General features: G+C 38.1%; 1 protein-coding gene across 1 annotated transcript in view; it reads left to right on the top strand.

Moving 5' to 3' along the window:
- The window catches only part of LOC145204611 (uncharacterized), a 57,209-nt gene that overhangs the window by 7,935 nt on the left and 30,079 nt on the right, over window positions 1–19,195 (top strand). The window contains exons 3-8 of the mRNA XM_080077204.1: window positions 153–247; window positions 2,249–2,558; window positions 5,352–6,336; window positions 6,757–6,936; window positions 7,246–7,318; window positions 7,432–7,634. Of these exons, the coding sequence (XP_079933330.1) occupies window positions 153–247; window positions 2,249–2,558; window positions 5,352–6,336; window positions 6,757–6,936; window positions 7,246–7,318; window positions 7,432–7,634 (1,846 nt within the window). The remainder of the gene's footprint in view (window positions 1–152; window positions 248–2,248; window positions 2,559–5,351; window positions 6,337–6,756; window positions 6,937–7,245; window positions 7,319–7,431; window positions 7,635–19,195) is intronic.

Genomic DNA, 19,195 nt, shown 5'->3' with positions numbered 1-19,195 from the left:
AAAAAATCAACAGTACGAACAACTTAAACAGCATTTTTTTTTGCTTGTCGGTGTAAATTTAAACTTTTTTAATTCCAAACTGGCATGCGATTGTTATTAAATTACTTCAGTTACCTGTAATTTTGACTACTTATTTTGCTTTCCACTTATAGAAATTATCACTCAGCGGATGAGCTTAGCGCAGCAGCCACTCTTCCCATGCAACGTGCAATAGATAGGAAGAGTTCATCGGGATCAAATATACAGGGTATGTAAATTTATTGCGAAATGTGCTACAACCTAAAGTTGTATACAAAATGAACACTATTTTTGTCAACACTGTAAGTCAGGGGTGGCCACCATGCGGCTCTTCGCCTGGTTTTATGCGGCTCTTACATCGTTGTCGAAGTTTGGGGTCACTGTGTATATTTTGGTTAGTATGTGACAATCTGGTACAAAAATAGTTAAATTTGAAGTAAAGCTTTAACAATTTTGCTTTTGAACAAACTTATTATCTGTATGGCCACAAACGGTAACCTTGCCTTAAAACTGCAACCTTATGTGGCAAATGGCTTGATTATGATGGCATATATTGATTTGTTGAACAATGAATGGTTGCTCATCATTGCGTATGCGAATGAGACACAAAGCAACAGCAATATTTACAACAAATGTGTTCCAAAGTAAATTTAATGCTTCAATCCGTTGTTCTTCGGGTTATGGCAAACGTTATGTTTTATGGGCAGTTTGTCTTGGCTTTGAATTGAGCGATTGTTGGTGCTGATTGCATCAGTGACGTCGAAATGAATTTAGTTTCGCCACTTTGCATTTTTGTGAAATTCGGCGCCTAGTTTAGGGCGCATGCGCGTTAGATGAAAATACCGCAAAGTTTTTCAGCAGGGAAAATCACAATTTTTGTCAAGTTAACCTTCAAAATGGCGGTGAAAAAAGATTTTAGCAATTCACCAGACATGAATCTCACCGCACGTTACTTATAGAATGAGAAAAAAGGGGTTTTTAATTCATATGTTTTTGTTTGTTGGATTCGTTGAATTGAGAGTTTGTGTGTGCTAGACAGTGCAAATCATTTATTGTTGAAAATGACTGACCCGTGGTCTATACTCTATACAAGTCAAAAAAATTGTGTCATTATTATGTTGGTGCATGTGCGACATTTAGAATAAATCTGGCTAAGCACAGGTCTCTGAGTGTTGGAGGAAAGGACGAGGCATTAAACATATGTGCTTATGTGTATAATGTGGCTCTTTGTGGTAACACAATAAAAAATATGGCTCTTAAGCTTCGACCGGTTGGCCACCCCTGCTGTAAGTGATAAGGTTCCATAACGTTTATTCCTTATGTTTCTATCTTGACCAAATGTTGGTCGGTAATTTGCAGCACTTGGCCTTAATAACGTTCCCCTTAAACATAAAGTTATCTGTGTTACAGTGTGCAGTATCGTCTATACCTGTATCGTAAATGTCTTCGAAAGATGTGTTCAATTTTATGGCATTTATAACTGCGGATGCCTATAGTTCTACGGAATAGTGATTAATAGGCAGTGTGGTAAAACTCGCGTATGTTGCGGTGACCTACAAGAAAAATGGCTTTCTGTGATCTTTGTCTGCGTACTGTAGGTTCTGTAGCATATAATACCGTCAAATCCTAATGATAACTAACCAAAAATTGTAGATAAATATGGGGTATATGTGTTTGGGGTGTTCGCTTCCAACAAAGGCCACCTTTTGTGTGAATACTAATCGTTTAATGCATAGAGAGTCTGGTTTGTGAGCGTTGGTCGAAAGTTTTGATCCCACTATTTATACGTGACCACCTACTTCGAAATATTCGCCTAAAATCTATCGGTATGTCTGCTCTTGAGTCTGTATGAAATCGCAAATTCCTTGTGCGTGCAACAAACATGTATTTTTACCCACTGAGTCTGCTTGAGGGTATGTATAAAAAGAAGCACTTGTCTTTGGAATGCTGATGGTGCGACTTTTTAGCAAATGTGGTTTTAATTTTGTTTGTACAAATACCACTGGAATTTATGATTCCACATACCTATCATTCAGTATCATGCCGTGGCACTTAACAAATTTCTCAAAACACCTTTAAAATATTTCTGCCTGTGTGAGATAAAATGTTTTGTATTATTTTGAATTTCGTATTATTTTTTTGTGGAGTTAACTTATAAATGATATGTAATCAGTTTTATAAAGCGTGTTTCAAAGTTAAACCAATAAAACTTTTTTTTTGCATTTTGCAGGATATGAAATGAAAGATAAGAATTTACGAAACCCTGTTGACAAAACTGAAATAATCTCCAAAGAATCGGACTTATTATTACCACCCGTTACGTCACAAGCTTTCGAAAGCGTAGATTTATTGCGTGACGTAACACAAACGTCACTAACCGTTACCACTGAAGTTGTAATGATTAAACAACATGAAGAACACTTGGATACTCATGATACCGTAGATGGAATATCGGATGAGGGAGACGATAAATTTACCGACAATGAACTGTTGACGGAATCGGAGGTTACGACAGTTCGAGAAGTTCCCCCACAAACCAGGTCAGTTGCATATTAGATACATTTTTTTTATTTCGACACATTTTTAACATAACTGTGTTGGAAGGGTGTGGATTTGCAATTATGCTCCAGGCTACAATTCGTTTACTAACTATAACTCCAAGTTTCGTTTAAAATAATTATGCAACTTATCTAACGAAATTTCCGAAGTGTATATTGTTACTCTTACACTTGCCAGTGATTCCAACTGCAACACATTTATGTTGAACAGCTTACTTAAATGCCCAGAGTGATGCACAGAATTTTATAGGACCAGGTGATTAGGACTAAATGTACATTTGGGAATACATGTACGATTATGACTAATTGTACTTCCAATGCATTACATAGGAGTAAATGTTTGTAGTATGCTGTTTAATGCCAACGAAGTAGCGCAAACGTTACAACTCATAAACTTGTTATGTGTTCGTCTCATACTCTTTCAAAAACACATGTAAGTTGGGCCTCAATTAAAGCCAAATTATCACGTTGGGCCTGTTTTATCACAGTATTTTGCGGGCGTAGGTCACTTGAGCTTACGGCACTAATCACATAGGTTGCCTCATTCGTCGCCGTTTTGCTTTGCCCAGTCCACCGGATACGTCGTGTAAGTGACGTAACTTTCGTGGCACGCGCGCCGCTTCAACGGTTTTGCACCTTGTAAGGCTTGCGACGAGTTCGCCGGCTACGGTTTTCAGTTACCTTGCGTTGCGGTATGTGCAGTCATGAAAGTCGGCAGCTTAGGAGAGTGGATATTAGAGCTAATTCCAATGAGAGCGCCGCGTGTTTGTGGTAGATTTCACGCGTTTCCTGACCAAAATACTTACGCCTGGTCTAATTTGTTTGCAGTTGGGCATTGTGATCAAATTACGTTCAATGAAACGAACTCAAGCTCAGTGTTGTTCGGAGTCGAGCGTGAAGAACTTATTTAATCCTACTGAACTAAATGCGTTCAGATTTTTAGTTGTAGTGTTTTAACATTAGGATGAGAGGTAGACAGGCAGGTACACTTTATTAGAAGTCTCGACTCACAATAACCTAGAACAGATCACTTATCGAGTTTAATGGATGAGACATACGGAAATCCACGTAGACTCTGGTCTTGTGTATATATACGGATTTACAATCTTGCCTTATGATTAGAAGAGAGGCATAAATATAATCATGAGTTTAGCGTCACCAACATGCGAGAGTTTAATAGTTCCTAGAAATACTTTGTTGGTTATTTCTTCACAGTTCGTTTTTGTAACTGTACGGATAAAAGCGCAAACATGTTATTTTCCACACACCTTGTCCATATTAATGTATTTGATCATTTAATTTTTCTGCATTGGGGAAAAAGAAGTGCAGACAATCACTGCTAATTTCAGTAAGTTATTTTGGCCACAAAGTGGTTACACTCAAAGGGCAGATAATTGTTGGAAAGCGCAGAGACTAGAGGTCAAACGTAGAAACAATAGCCCGACTATGCGTGTGTTTTTGCCCGGCTGAAAAAAAGGATGAAATGTGAATGTGGCAACAGTATCTCTGTACGTTATCGATCTGTTCTGTAGGATTGGAGCGGTCAGCCATCGTTTGTGTTTTTTGCGACGTTTGTTATCTGCTCTCGTGCAGAGTGATAGTCGACTCGTTTGACTAATGGACCTTGCATCCATTGCACTATTTGCGAAGGATACTAGTACAGCTGCGAGCGCGGTGGTCCAGTTGGACTAACATTGCTGTGAGTAAGTGTACCGAAATTCGCAATGAAATTTGTCAGGTAGAATTGTCTTTATTTAAACACGGCGTGTAGAATATAATTAACGGCATGTAGTTTTTGTTGGTAAAAAGTGTTTTTTTTTTTGTCATATTCAGCTGTTTATAAACACTCATAAATTTATAACGCTGAGCTAAATAACTTCTGGTACTATGGTTGCTATTTGGATTTCTTTAATGTATTTTGATAGTAGGCAAACATGATCTTGTAACCCAACATTCTTGCGAACACATGTCCGTGACAGTGGGTTTATCATTAACCAAGCGTGTAAACAAGGAACCGGAAAGATGGTTTTCACAAAAGTTTGCGCAGAGCAACATGCAGCAAGTTGTTGTACCTTTTTTCCAATCATGTCGAGCAAATATATCGTGCACATAACGATATTTAGGCTTAGTAGTGTTTGTGTAGCATGGATAGACCAGTTGGGGAATTACTTCATTTAGGACAGATAGCATGCTGTTCACTGTTATTGCTAGTCGTATACCGCTGAGATAAATTTGTGTAGTCCTGTCCCGTAATTTACAGCCAAGCAATTGAGCTGCCAGAAAGAGTTCGACCTTGTAATTTAATGCAGAGGGTTTGTACTTGTTTTACGGACGAAAAATATAGTAAATTCATTACCAACTTAGCTTCATCTACCACTAAAGGTCGCGCAGCCAAAGAATGCACACTGCAAGCGACAAACCATTCTTTACCTTAATGGTTGAACAAATATGTGTGTGTGTTAATCCTGTGTGTTTACAGGTGCTGTAATTACGCAAGTGCTCCTGAAGGGTCATAGCAGTTCGTGTGGATTACGGTCGTATTTAAAGCCTACCTGCTTACTTAGATCCCTGCAAAAAGCGCTGAAAGCAATTAATGCTGCACATGCCTAAACTCATATTGATGAAATTCACATGAATTATAGTGTACAGTAAACATGCGACATAACGGATTGTGGAGTTTTAGAATTAAAATACGACAAAAATACAGTTTGTCCCATAAGCGAATATCCGACGTTGCTTTGCTGTGACATTTATTATTTTTTGTTTCTTTTATAGCTTTTCCGTAACCGAACCAACCGATGTAGAAGTGTTGAATAAGCCCGAAATACCAATCGTTCTAGAAGTGCATACTGATTTGGAAAGTAACGACGCCATTGAAGAAACTGAAGACCAATCAAAAGAAGAAGCAACAGCAGAAGAAAAAGATATGGAAAACTTACAACCAACCTCAGAAAACCACTTAAGTCAAGTTGATGTGGATAACGTTATGGCACTGGTTAACGAATGTCTCGCTGACACCGAAGCACACTCTGTCACTCAACCGGATGGTTTTCAACCTAAACATGACACTGGATTTTCGGATGTACCTGATCTTGGACCTACCTTCAGCCCACAACAACCGGATTATCCTACTTTAGAAACTGATGTACGGTTTGAAGAGAAGGGTCCTGAATACGCTTTACCAGTTAGAGATGTTGTTTTAACGTCGATTCCAGCTCGTAAAGCCATTTTAGTCACTTCTACTGTTGATGATAATAACAGCAACAATGCTAGATTATTGGAGAGTGGCGGATACTCTACTATAGACGATTTACAGACAAATGAGGCACCACGTGCTGGCCACAAAAATAGTCTTGACTCCGGTCATTCGGTTGGCAGCGCAATTACCACAAATCTCCACGTCACAATGTCCAATAGTGACGTCGACAGTGGCATCGATGGTAGTGCGACGGTCATTTCAACATCCTCAGATGTGCGCCTAAGCCCGACTCTGGACAGAAGTACAGTTGCGTCCACGACTGTTACGTCATCATCCTATACTGACGTCATGCATGACGTGTCGCAAGTGCGAGTCCACGAAATGCCGTTATCGGTGGAGAGTAAAAGTGAATGCGTTGGCACCGGTGATGACTTTGTTGAACCCAATGAGACGTCGGCAACCCAATATCCCGAGCCAGTCATCGAATATATTCCTGCTCCCAAAGAAGCTGAGATTCAAATTATTCACATCAAGAACGTGTTCGCCGACCAGAACAACGCGGTAGGTGGTTGTGATTGCACTGGCGCTTATGAAGTCTTAACGCAGCTTTGTTTCAACACCACATTCCCCTTAACAGTAAGCATGCATCGCATACTGCAGACAATGGCACTGTTGTTTGTGTTGTAAAATGAAACATTTTCGCCGGTCGGTTTTTAGCAGACCCACCTGTGCTATGGTAGAGTTAAATTGCAAGTGTTCGCATGTAAACTGTTACATTTGTACTTGTTAACAACAATCTAAATTTAACCGTTTTATCAAAGATTTATAGTAGTTATATGTTTGAGCACTCTTTCTTTATTTGATGATTGAAAAGAAACAATTTGGCATAACGTTGGTAAAAATCAACAACTTTTTGTGCAAAACCAATTTTCAAAGTTGACTGTATCTAAGTTTTTTAGATTTTTTTATTACTTGATACAGACGGTTCCCATGCAAGAAGTTGATCGACCCGAAACAGCAAAAGCTGTACAACCTGAAACTTTAACACAAGTTGCTGATGATTCTGGTCCTATGGATGATGAACTGGAGGAAGAGGAAAGACGTATGCAGGAAGAAATTGAAAACACCAGAAAGAAGCTTCTGTGGCTCGAGGAACAACGAGTAAATCTTTTTCATTTTTGAATATTTTCTGTAGCCAGATTATATTGTTTGCAAAATACTGCTGGTTTAACAATATGAATGAATGAAAAAATGCTCAAATACGGTTCGTATGTTGCCGATTAGATAGAAGTATTTTTTGCCAAAGAAACCCTTAAGACTTAACCGGGTGCAGTTTGATCAAAAACAAAGTTGCCATGGAAATTGTATTTACTGAATACATTCTAATGTAGACGATTTAACAGTCGTTGTCTACAAATGGGTCACCAAATTATCGTGAAATGTTTAATAGTTTAATAATGCGATATTTAGATTAAAATGAAAAAGAAGAAAGAAGATGCAGCAAAACGACACAGTTTTACGATTTCTGCACCAGTTGTATCAGGTAATTTCAGCAAAGCCTTAAGCGAACAAATTGACATTTTTTATGAACACATTGGCGGTTAAATACCTATGTTTAAAAATCACAAAAAAATATTATGTTCATTTTTACCACAGAAGCTGCCCCCCAGCACGTAGTAAGCGCCACTTTGCCGCGGCGCCCACCTGCTCACGTGACACCGGTTTTCCACCCATCAAAACCAAGCGAAGATCTTGACACTGAAAAAATAAGTGAGAAGGAACGACAAGACATCGATGATCTTTTGAGATCCGTACAAGAACTTGATTTTACGATTCCTCAACTTACTAACACACCACAAGTAAGCTTTCCTAAGATTTGTTTCATGCATGTACTAAGAATATGAATTGGGTAAAAAGAGCCTTTTATTTATTTTTTATCTGCCAAAGATAGTGAATCTATCGCAAAAGACAGGTCCGATTTAACTACGGAATTGTCTACGCTATTTTAGACGAAATATACATTCCCAAGTTTTACTTTGTTTTTTGGGGTGAAATGTGTTTCTATGTTGTTGTTTTTTATTTTCGTTAGTACAACAGCGTCTAGAAGGGCTGATTGTTCACTTTAATTGTTCTCTTGATATTGAAATCTCGCCTTATTGGCCGCTATTTAAGATTTGTTACACTTTCATATGCGTTTTGAGCTTAAAACAACATTAAATGCCTTGTTGAACCGATCTTTCAGGCAGTCTTGAAACAATTCCGACATAAATGATTAATCACTGACTGCTCGGCATGTAACGAACCGCTCGTCACTCAGCTTGGCATATTTCCCCGCCGATGATCTGCTGCTTTGAGCGATACAATCTAATGCAGCATCGCCCAACTTGACAGACCCATCCAAACTAACAGCACATTTACATTATTGATAGTCGAACCTTGCCTGACCTTACGCGACGTATTGTTGCAACTTGCGTGCCCTTGGGTTATAGTGATCAGCACTATTTTGCAGCAGTTTTGTTGGTGACCATGGTTGGACAGTTGTGTTTACCTATTGTGTGATAAGTTAAAAACACACACTAAGATTATAGGACATGACAGTGAAAAAGTGATATGTTTTAAATAAATAAGCTGTAATAAGTTTGGTAAAAAGGTAAAATTTGGTCATGTTTGATCAGGATTTAGATGTTTAATATAGTTTATGTTATTACTGTCAGTGAAAAAAGATATTGATTTATTAAAAGAGGTAATTGGAAAATAATGTCCTTTATTATTACATTAGACTGAACAGATTTACCACGTGGCAGATAGTTCATTACTTTTAATCGTGTAAATTAGTTCCACAGTAGTTAAGTGATGTCTGACTTTGCGTTGTATGACAGCCAAATCGATCACGCTGGGTAATTGATGTATTGCTCTGTCTAATTTCCAGTGTATTGTCTTTGACAGGGCGGAACAAATTTATCACTTAAAAGGCAATCTACTTTATTATCTCATTACACAATAATCCACCATTAAACGAATCTATATGAACTGTTTTGTGTATACTTTATGTTATAGCTACGGGTATAATGCGGACACAGCACAAAAGCATGCCAAACAATAATATTCTTTGAAATAGATTTGCAAATTTGAGAATTTTTAAAGTGAGTGTTTTACTTGATACTTTGAACACAAGAGCTAGGCCCGTTAAAAACTTACATGTATACTGGTTTTATGTCAATATCCGGTGAAAAGCTATTTGAAACTGATTGCTTGACCAACAGGAAGTAATAAATGAATCTGTGCTGCACACAATTGGCGCTGTGTCAATGCAAGGCTGAAATTAGATTTCCCGATACATGACGATCGTGCACTGCGATTAACCTCCCATGACACGCTGCGTTGTAATTGCCTTGTTGGTCTGTGTCGAATATCGAACACGGCCAGTTCCTTCGTGGGAAACTAAATCGGTCTCGCTTATTTACCGACGCAGTGACCAGCGGGTGGACATATTGTTTTGTTTGTTTATTATTTTCAGCTGCTAACTTTGATTGCGTGGTTCTAAACAATGTTGCATCGTATGTCATGGAGTTTAGTTTTTAGACAGAGGTTCTTAATATCGTCTCTTTTGATGATCCATTTAAAGATTTACAAAATAGTTTTGGCCGACAATGTTTTACTTGCTTATTTTAAACCCCTTTGTCAAGTTTACCTTTTGTAGGTAAATAAAAACTCGACCAAGAAGCTCTGAGTTAAGGGATCCTTGCTTACTTTTACAGAAACATACACCAACCACAGTCTTTATGTAAATTTCGTTATGAATTCCATGTGTTTAATTGAGGCACTTTTTACAAACCTAGAAACTCAATCCCAAACGGTGAGAGTTCATGAAACTTAAAATTCCTATTTAGGTAATCTGTTACGAGATTTCTCACACATTTTTAAAACAATGCAAATTATGCCCTAGCGTGCAGGGTGGCATCGGCGTTAGAAAAGCATGGCCGCCGTGTTTAACTTTTGCGTTTTGAGATCAATCAGCTTTAACGAGAATAACCAGTTTCACTTTACTATTGATGACAGATCCTAAAACGCCGCGGTTAGCTCTGGTGTGAAACTTAAAGCGAGCTTACTAAACACAACCCATACTCAGTCAATCACTTTCATTAGTTGACGGTTACTGTGTCATGGGAAAACTGATGCTATTGCTAAATACTAAGTCATTACCGATGAGGAATTCAGAATTTTAACTTTGCTAATAAGAACTTCATTGGGGTTTTAAATTTTGCTTTTATATAAACAAAACAGCATTATTTTGCTTTGATCTTCGACACTCTGGGACGTGTAATTAGTTTTTTGTCAAAATTGAACTAAGTGCGTTTTTTGAACGATGCAATTAATGCCCCTTATAACGCAGAAGTTATCATTTTAAGTCCCGGTCAGAAAGACACAATCAACAATTCATGAAAAAAAACGCATTTCGATAAAAGTAGCCCAAAGGGTCCAGTAACACTGGTTACCCTGGTTTTTAAACGATTTCAACTCTTGTTCGGAGTGGGTATTTTGCATTTGTTTCAAGTTGAATATATCCAAGCAAATGTTGCACCGTACACGTTAAACTTTAAAACAACGTATAATCTTATGTGTATTGTTTTTCCAGTGCATTTACGTGGCAAATCTACAAGAATAATCAAAACATTAGGTTTTGCTAGTTTTGTCCATTTTTACAAAAACATTTTTCGTATTTTTGCTGCCCGTGAATTTTTGAACAAAAGTCTCATTTTTCATCTTTACACAACGATATAGCACTTGTAGTTTGTAGGTGTGGCATGCAGTTACAAGTGTATAGTAGGTGTGATGTTATCGTTGTATGACTCATTGTGGGCAATTCTTAGACCTTCAGTAAAGGTGGTGGACCACAGTTAACAGAAAAAGTATGTCTTGGAAATCCATACGATTTTCAAACAACCGTATAGGTGTCTCCATTGTCTATTGAAACGTTGTACTTTTGGGGTCATCGTTCTTTTGCATGTTTAACAAAGTCCAGTTATTTATCATTCCATTGCATATCTTGGTTGGTGTAACTTGAACAGTGGTATTTACGCGATGCAAGATCACTTAAGTGAAGTGTTGACAGGCTCTGTATCAGTACATGAATGTGTTGATGCGCAACTAACCAGCCATCTAACCCCAATCCCACCTGCCATGCATACAAGTGAGGGATTACCATCATGGAGATAATGCATGTCATCACTTGCCTAAATCGTTTGTTTTTTGCTTGTTGTGGTGTCTTTAATGGATAGCTTTCAGGAAAAGATTTTTTGTAAAACCAATGGTTCGCTTAAAGATAAACCGAAAGTGTTAGCAGTTTTACGAACTGATGCTGCCAAAGTAACATCGAAAACATGCTTTACATTTTATCACTGACTGAATAAAAATTGAGCAAAAATATTTGTGTTTAGCATTGATAAATTATTATCCATTAAGACTATCAGTAGTAAATGTAGGATGTATTAGTTGAGAATCAGGTGTTTCAAAGCGTCAGAAACAAGTTCACCTTTATCGTTAACTTGCAATAATTTGCTCCTGAACATCTACCAATACAATTAAGTTACGTTTGGTTTGATTCCTCCAATTTGTTTGTTCTATTACCAAAGTTTTCAGTTTTTGCATTGAATCTATGACACATTTCACGTTCGTCCTCCTTCAGAAAACGTTATTCGTTTTCAAAAGCCCTTTTTCTTAAATTTAACTATGCAGTATTGTTTACTCAGCAAAACTTTCCCTGCTCTTACTTGTTCGCCTAATTACGTGTTGTTCTAAGTATAGCCACAATGCCCCCAACTCACAATCCAAACGTGTTCACACGATCAGCCTTGCATAGTCTTTCCATAAACAGAGCAGTCGTGTTGTTGTCAGTGGGATTTCCTTAACGGAAGGTGAATGCACCAAGCCGTTTCCGCGTTACCAAACCACCACGTCTTGTGTAACTATAAAGGATCGTTTTCTTGCGTGTTATTCCGGTGTGCAGTGATCTGTGTACACTCCCACTTATTACCGTGTAATGTAAAACTTGACCCGTGTTAAATTGTCACCAAAATGGAATGACCTTACTGGCCATTGAACCAACAGATGATTTTGTCCAGGAGGAAACACGTTTTTGTTGTGTACTTAATCATATTGAAAAATATTATTATGCTCTACTAATCTCCACAATAATGCATTACAATGGTACTATAAGGTTAAAAAATCCACTATGAACTTTTCAAAGTTTTTACAAAAAAACTAAACACTAAAATTTGCCGAAAAAACAACTTTGCTGTGTATCTAATATACCTCACTTTGGGTTAAATGTTGTGCTTTATCAAAGTGGGCAGTAATGCATGACTGCAAACAACACACGCTGATGAATTACAGCTCGAATTCCAAATATCTGACTCGCACTTTTGTGATTTATGATGTACGTTGCGGTTCGCCACATAATCGACGTTGAACAAACATATGAGGTCACTGACATGTTAAAACCTCCGACGTTTTGAGTTTGACTCCCCCTGTAACTGTGACGTCACAAATATTTGAGCAACAATAATACGTACACTTAAAAGTTTGTTCAATAAAAGTTTAGCGCTTTCCATGGTAAATATTACTATTTTTATAAGTTTTTCAGGCAAAATATTGTGTTTAGTTGCAATGCAAAAAAACGAGTTTTTGCGTTTTGTTAATATTAGGGGTGGAACATAACTTACACCTTTGTGGTTTTGTCTGCTGGTACCATTTGTTTTCTATTTTTGTGCTAGTGAACCTTTGGCTATTTTGTGATAGTGAACGAGCTTTAGGCTTTAAGCTGCTTTGTTAGTCCTGAAGTGTCGGTTGCAATCAGCAGTAAAAACGCTTTTGTTCAGTTTATCGACTGTTTAAACCGTCTAGATTAAGTTGATCTGACCTTGAAAGCCGAAAATCCTTTTCCTATTTGACCTTGGGGTTCGAATGTCCGCTTCAAGCGACCCGAAACGTAATTGAAGGGGAAAAGATTAAAATCTGATCGATCGTAGAATCCTAACAACTGTTCATGTCAAGGCTGAGATCAGCTATATGTTGAAAATCATTAGGATTTAAATTCTGCCGCAATTAAATGCATTTTAAATTATTTCAATTTAATCATAGTTTTTTTTTTCAATTTCGGAAATCAGAGAAATAAGTCATATATTTTTTTACTCGTTGTAAACTATCATAAGATTTATTTTAAAGTTTTTTTGTAGCGCAGAATCGTTTGCATACTAGAGGATTTTATTTGACCAATAACGACATGTCCTTTGCAATGAACTCAAAATACATAAATTATTTACGTGATATTGTCAACATTGTGGCTGGCTTGGGTGCTAAAATGCTGACAAAATTGGCTTTATCCATTATTTAAGCGTGGACCCCAGTTTTGCCCTCTTATCTTTTCTGTGCGCAATGCACTTCGCATTATAAACGTAATATTAATTTGGAAATAGCTTTAAATTGTTGTCAAAATAAAAAAGAACTCTCCTTTGAAACGTTGTATGTAAGTTCTTGTTTATTAACGTACTGAAGGGGTTTGACAAAAGATGAATACGAAAAACTTTTTGTTTTGAAAATTTGGTTTTTGGTAGGCTTGCAATTGCAACCAAAACATTTGCGCATTCATCCATATTTCGTTCCATGTGCAGGACAAATAATTCGTAACAAAGAAACAGGGTCCCAGAGGGTCTTAACTCCACTTACATTCATTCTACACTAATCAGTTGATCCCAAATCGATTGTACAATAACCGCAAATCAATACTACTTTGTGTTTGTCGTGTTCTTTGTCCTTGCCAAGCGTGCAGCTAATTACTTTACTTATTCTCTTGCCTATTAGATGATTCGGATATCCCAACCATTTATTTAATATTTTCGTGCTGATTTGTTTTTAGTTTCTCTAAGTCCAATCAGTCAAATATACCTGTGTCAGTCGTATAATTAGTAAAAAAGTATGTTAATTTCAGTCTAGACCGCCACTATTTAATCATATTATTAATAAAAGTAATCGTAAATGAAACGTTTTATTTCACAAATACGATTTCAAATCTTGACCTTTTTTATTTTCGGTGGTCGTTACTTGCTCTGCCTTTTCACCTGCCTTTCACTGACTCTTGCCGTGCCAAAACGTGCAATTATGACGCAACCAGGATGCTTTTGTTACGTCATCGGGGTTATCTCGGTGAAAAGCGTGAAATTCCACAGATACAAATAGGCCGAAAACTATGACAAATTACGTTGACCTTTATTGGTCCCGCCAGCGGGTGGCGCTGTGGCTTTGTGTTCCTGTATATTATTATGTCACTGGGGGGCGATCGCGGTGCAGTGTTTTTGTAGCAAAGTGCAATATGAATTTGCTGGTTTTGTATCTTACTGTTTTCCGAAGTTGAAAAGTACTAGATTTTCTTTTGACAACATAGGGCTCTTCATTTTATTTATGATTGCCTTATCACAGGGCTAAAATTTGTGTTTTGACGTTGTTTTATACGCAATTTTGGGCAGAATGATGTTTCTTTAGTATCGGTATCGTTTGGTGTCATTTACAATTATTTGTCATCTAGTTCACACGATATAACCAACAAATTGGCAATCGCTCGACAGTTATTCTGCAATACGGACATCCCTATTCATGTCCTGTATTGCCATTTTCCCACAATGCACTGAGACATAACATGCCATAAAATGTGAGCACTCCGCATTACGTAACGTCTGTATATATAAAACAGCAATGATAAACACTTAACTGTGAAAGTTCACGGTAAATGTGTAGCATGGACAATTAAAGACGATGACAAGCTAATCATTACATGCTTTCAACGTTTGAAGACCAAACCGTGGCAAATGAACAAATATGTTCACACGATTTCGAACACACGACATTAAACTTTCAACCCCATATTTATTTATTGAAAAGCCTATATCTGTGACGTTTTTAAAATCAAACTTATTTTATGCTTTACATAAGCATGGGCGCCGGCACATAACTTGCCCAAAATGGTGAGCCTATGTGTATGTGTCAACCTTGTCCCCACTTGCAAATTTTTCTGATCGCGCCCATGTGTATAAGTTGTTTGCATGATATACAGTCAACTACACAGCTGCGACCACATCACATAAATACAGTTATAAAATTATTGCGACCAAATTTGTAAGTAGTCTTATTCACCAAGTTACAGTGCTACATAACAAACTCTTATTTTGTCAATCCAACCCAACGTACACTAAGCAAGCAGGCCTCCATGATAGGTTATATATCACATCATGTCATCTCGGTTCACGGCACCCAGCTGTGTTGTATATCAACTAGTCGTGTAGCTTGATGGATCGCTGAGCAGGTCTTTGATGTCACGCCCGATGTTTGTTTCCAAATCCGACAGCGTGTTAAAGAAAACAGAACTTAATGCTGCAGAATGACTGGCTTGTTGCGGCATCTTTTTTTGATCACATCCAGTGATTTAACATACACGTCTTGTTTTCGCTTTGGATCATGCAATGGGTCCCTAAAATTTATGTAGTGAAGTTGTTAGCCAAAATTAGCTTTGGCTCGCTAAACATTTTACTCATCAGCTATGAAAAGTACAACACATTATTTACTTGACTGTAAACCGAACCCATGCTCTTTATATGCGCGTATTTTGGCACTTTTGGAAATGCTTGGTTTAGGTGTCAGAGTTGGCTTCAACCTACTCAAGCCCAAATGCATGCAGTCGTATTTTGTTACTTTAGGCTTTGAGATAAGCCAGGATGGTTTGAAAGTCGCGTTGTCAATCACACACTTGCATTTCAGTGGGGTGATTTAACCTGCGGTGAACCAAAGTGATATCGTATCGCTGTCTAACCCACGCAGTTTTAGCATTACATCTGTTTACGTCGACCACTAAAAATATTAGGACCGAACCACTGTTACATCAGGTCACACGGTTTGTTGTTCAGGTCGTTCGAAAAAGTAATACAGAGCCAACCATACTTTCTCACCAAACCATTCGCGACATCACAATGCTCATGGTGAGGTCACAATCAATTCTGGCCTATACAGGAAACACGCGCTCCGCCACATTTCCTAAAAAGCGCCGGCTCGTTGACAGCGCTTTGGCTGAAAAACAAAAGAACCCGACCGATTTAGAAAGATAAAGGGCTTGTTTTTGTCCACTGTTCTGTACTTTGTGTTGGGCTGTGCACCGGTCAGCAACTCGTCATCCCAATTGTTGGTTTGTGACGTCATAGAGAGGCGTCGCAAGACCGGTGTGTTATCTGAACTGTGCCAGACAGTCGGTTATAAGTTGGCGACGCCGCTGCTCAGATAAAGTAACTATTTACTCCACTTTAGTGCGTTCAGTTTACCCTTGCTAACGAGGTGGTACCATGATAAGATAGTCGTCTTAGCCTGGCGATCGCTAGAATAGATGTACTGGCTGCGGAAGCATATTTGCCTAAAGGCGTGGTTTAAATTCGTCTCAGGATGTAAGACATTGCTGATAAGTTGGTAGGAAATCTCACAGCTTATGTTGGCTAAAGGCCTTCGACAGGATAGCTCAGTCCAATACTGTTTAGAAATAGTCTAGACGACGTTAACTGTTTCACTAGCGTAAGGTTTTGATCAGCATTCAGCAAAAAAGGTGTTTTCAAATTGTTGGAGGGTAATTTTTAAGCACATTTTATACACCAAATGAAGAGTATCTTGCATTTGTGGTGGTTTTGTAAAAAAACATGTTTTTCAACATATAAGTGCTCCAAAAATATCACCAAACCACTTTTATTTGGAACATATGAAGTTATTTTGCAGTGGTGGAATTTTCTACCCCCATTAGTTGCAACCACGGAATGTACCAAACGACCACGCTAATAACCTAAATTGGGTATTCGGGCAATTTACTCAGTGTTGTAAGTTGTGACTCCAAAACACTGAGCAGTCGCTTGTTAGTGGATGAGATATAGTGAATCAACTTGCAAATACGAGATAGAACACGACAATAATGTTGTCCAGCCAGCAAGTAAGGTCATTGCTGATATGGTCTGTAAAAGTTTTTTTTCTGAAAAATTGCCACTGCTTGCCACATTTTGTCTGTAGCAATTGTTTTAGAAAAGATTTGTTTTCCATTTGAAGTTTTGAAAATGATTGTTTTAAAGTACTTTGATAGTCCTTCGTGTTTTGTCTAAATTTAGTTTGCACTTTGTGTAATTTCTCAGTTTCGTTTCCGAACGTATAAATAGTATCAGTTAAGATAAAAGATGATCAGGTTCGGTTTATTTTAATGACGCTTATCACAATTACCGTTTAATGACAGCCAATTTAAATACAGCGTAATTACAGCAATATATTAATCGTTTATAGATCGTTTAGTACTAACTGCATTGATTTACGATATATAGCCGTGGTTTTATTGCGAAAAGAATCCAAAGAACGGCTGTGTTGTGGTGATCTTTAATATTCATGTCCGAAATGCTGAAAACCGCGTTTATACATTAAATCATTTTCCTGTGTGCCATATAAGTGTTTCCTCCAAAGTTCTCCAAACTCTCCCACGGCCTTAATTGCGTGTTGCACAACAGGGGATTACCCTGAAGTCGGACTTTCGCTGAGGCAATCCTAATATGGCTTGGCGCGTTTCTTGCCGCAGAATGTGGGTTGTTGTTCACTATGTAGTGTCTAGCGCTCTACTGTGGTTGTGGGGGCCGCAATTTATGACTACATATGGTGTTAACCTTGCTTGTTGATTGTTTACATTAGCACCACAGGGTATTTTGGCAATCGATATATATGTAAGTGCGTTGGTATAACCCACTCGTATAGCATTTTAAGTCCATTATTCCAGCGAATTTACTTGAAACTAGCTAATATGGCCTATAGTGATCCCACTGTTTTACTGAATAGATGAGATGATCAATTCAGTCTTAAGTATTCATGTTCCACTCTTGATTCCCACGTTTCGGTTGTATTTTCACATATAGGTCGTGGTTGCAGGAAGCACTGTACTTTCCCAATGGTAGTTAGGAATTGCACTTAACGAGCCTCAAATTGATCCCATATCATACTTAAACACTTGTTGCGTGAATATGAATAAACCAAACACGTTTTTTTCTGACACTTAAGTCATTCGATAATTCCATTTCGACACTAGTAGACGGTCATTTTCATTCTACAGCTTCCCAGTGAATTATTCATATTGGGATAAAGAGCCACAGGCTATATGTCTGCAACTTGATCTTTATCGGATGAGCAGTTTGTCTCATGCATCGTGTGTAATTTTTAGCACACAATTGTGCTTTTAACTTTTACATGTGCCAGGCTGCGCAATGTTTTCTACTTTGACATGAATAAGAAACCAAGCTAAAAATTCGCACAGATGCGTACAGATGTTTTCATGGACATATCAGTTCATCCACATTAAAGTGGCCAATTAATGATTTTAAAACAGCCCCTCGTCGCCACTTTTTAAGCGCAGCATCGTAACCTGGCATCAGATGATCGATAGGTTCAATGTTGTCGCCTAGACAACTTCGTAAAGTAGCTGACAGTTTTACGTTGACAAATCGTTCACAGAACGTACCATTAAACTCGGCGCCTTGTAATGGGATTATGGTCTACCAGAGCTCTCTATCTTACCAATGTGTGAAACGATACGGCTTTGAGCCCGCGCATTTATGTACTGAGGATTATCTGACCAACTGCAGATGTTTGATGTAGCTTGGCCTTTGGTTGAAGCGTTAGTATTACCAGCGTTGCATTTTAGATGTACAAAAGTCTTTTTGGTGTATAGGATTATCTTCATGTTGTTGAACAGGTACAGTTGATGTAGATGTCTGTATTGTAGTCCGACAAACTTTATGATTCTAGCCTTATTTTGTTGTGTGGTATATCATGAAGTTCAAGCTGCATCCCAGCGGCAATTTGGATTTAATTTGCATCTTCAGACTGCTTTGGATTTTTTTTTTGAATTGTATACGGGGATATCTATCTTATATATGTTTTTTAAATGATCCGTAAATGTCGAAATACTAAAATTACGGGCTAAATATACTTTGATCGTGTCGCACTTGCTGAAACCAAGTCTAAGCGTTACCATCACCTAGTCACGCTATCATCGTTCCAGACCAATCTTTAACCTAGAAAAACTCCCCAAACCCGGCCCAAAATACAGGGCATCGAACCCAGCTTTTATTCACATGGGTACAATTTCGCATTGGTGATCCCAAGAATGCGTCGCAGGCATTCAGTTTCTGCCTGACTGACTACGTATTGTCTGTGCGGTATCACCTGGGTTCAGTTCGCTTACCAGTGATGATCACTTGTTTCTACTCTAGCTACCCTTTAGTCCAGAGTCACCAGAAAACATTTGGGAGCGAAAGATAAGATTCTGGGAGCGAAAGATAAGACAGATGGAGACTTTAGGAAAGCATAT

The sequence above is a fragment of the Phallusia mammillata genome, chromosome 8 (genome assembly GCF_965637545.1).
Source record: "Phallusia mammillata chromosome 8, kaPhaMamm4.hap1.1, whole genome shotgun sequence".
NCBI classification, from domain to species: Eukaryota; Metazoa; Chordata; class Ascidiacea; order Phlebobranchia; family Ascidiidae; genus Phallusia; species Phallusia mammillata.
This window is presented reverse-complemented; position numbering and strand designations above follow the sequence as displayed.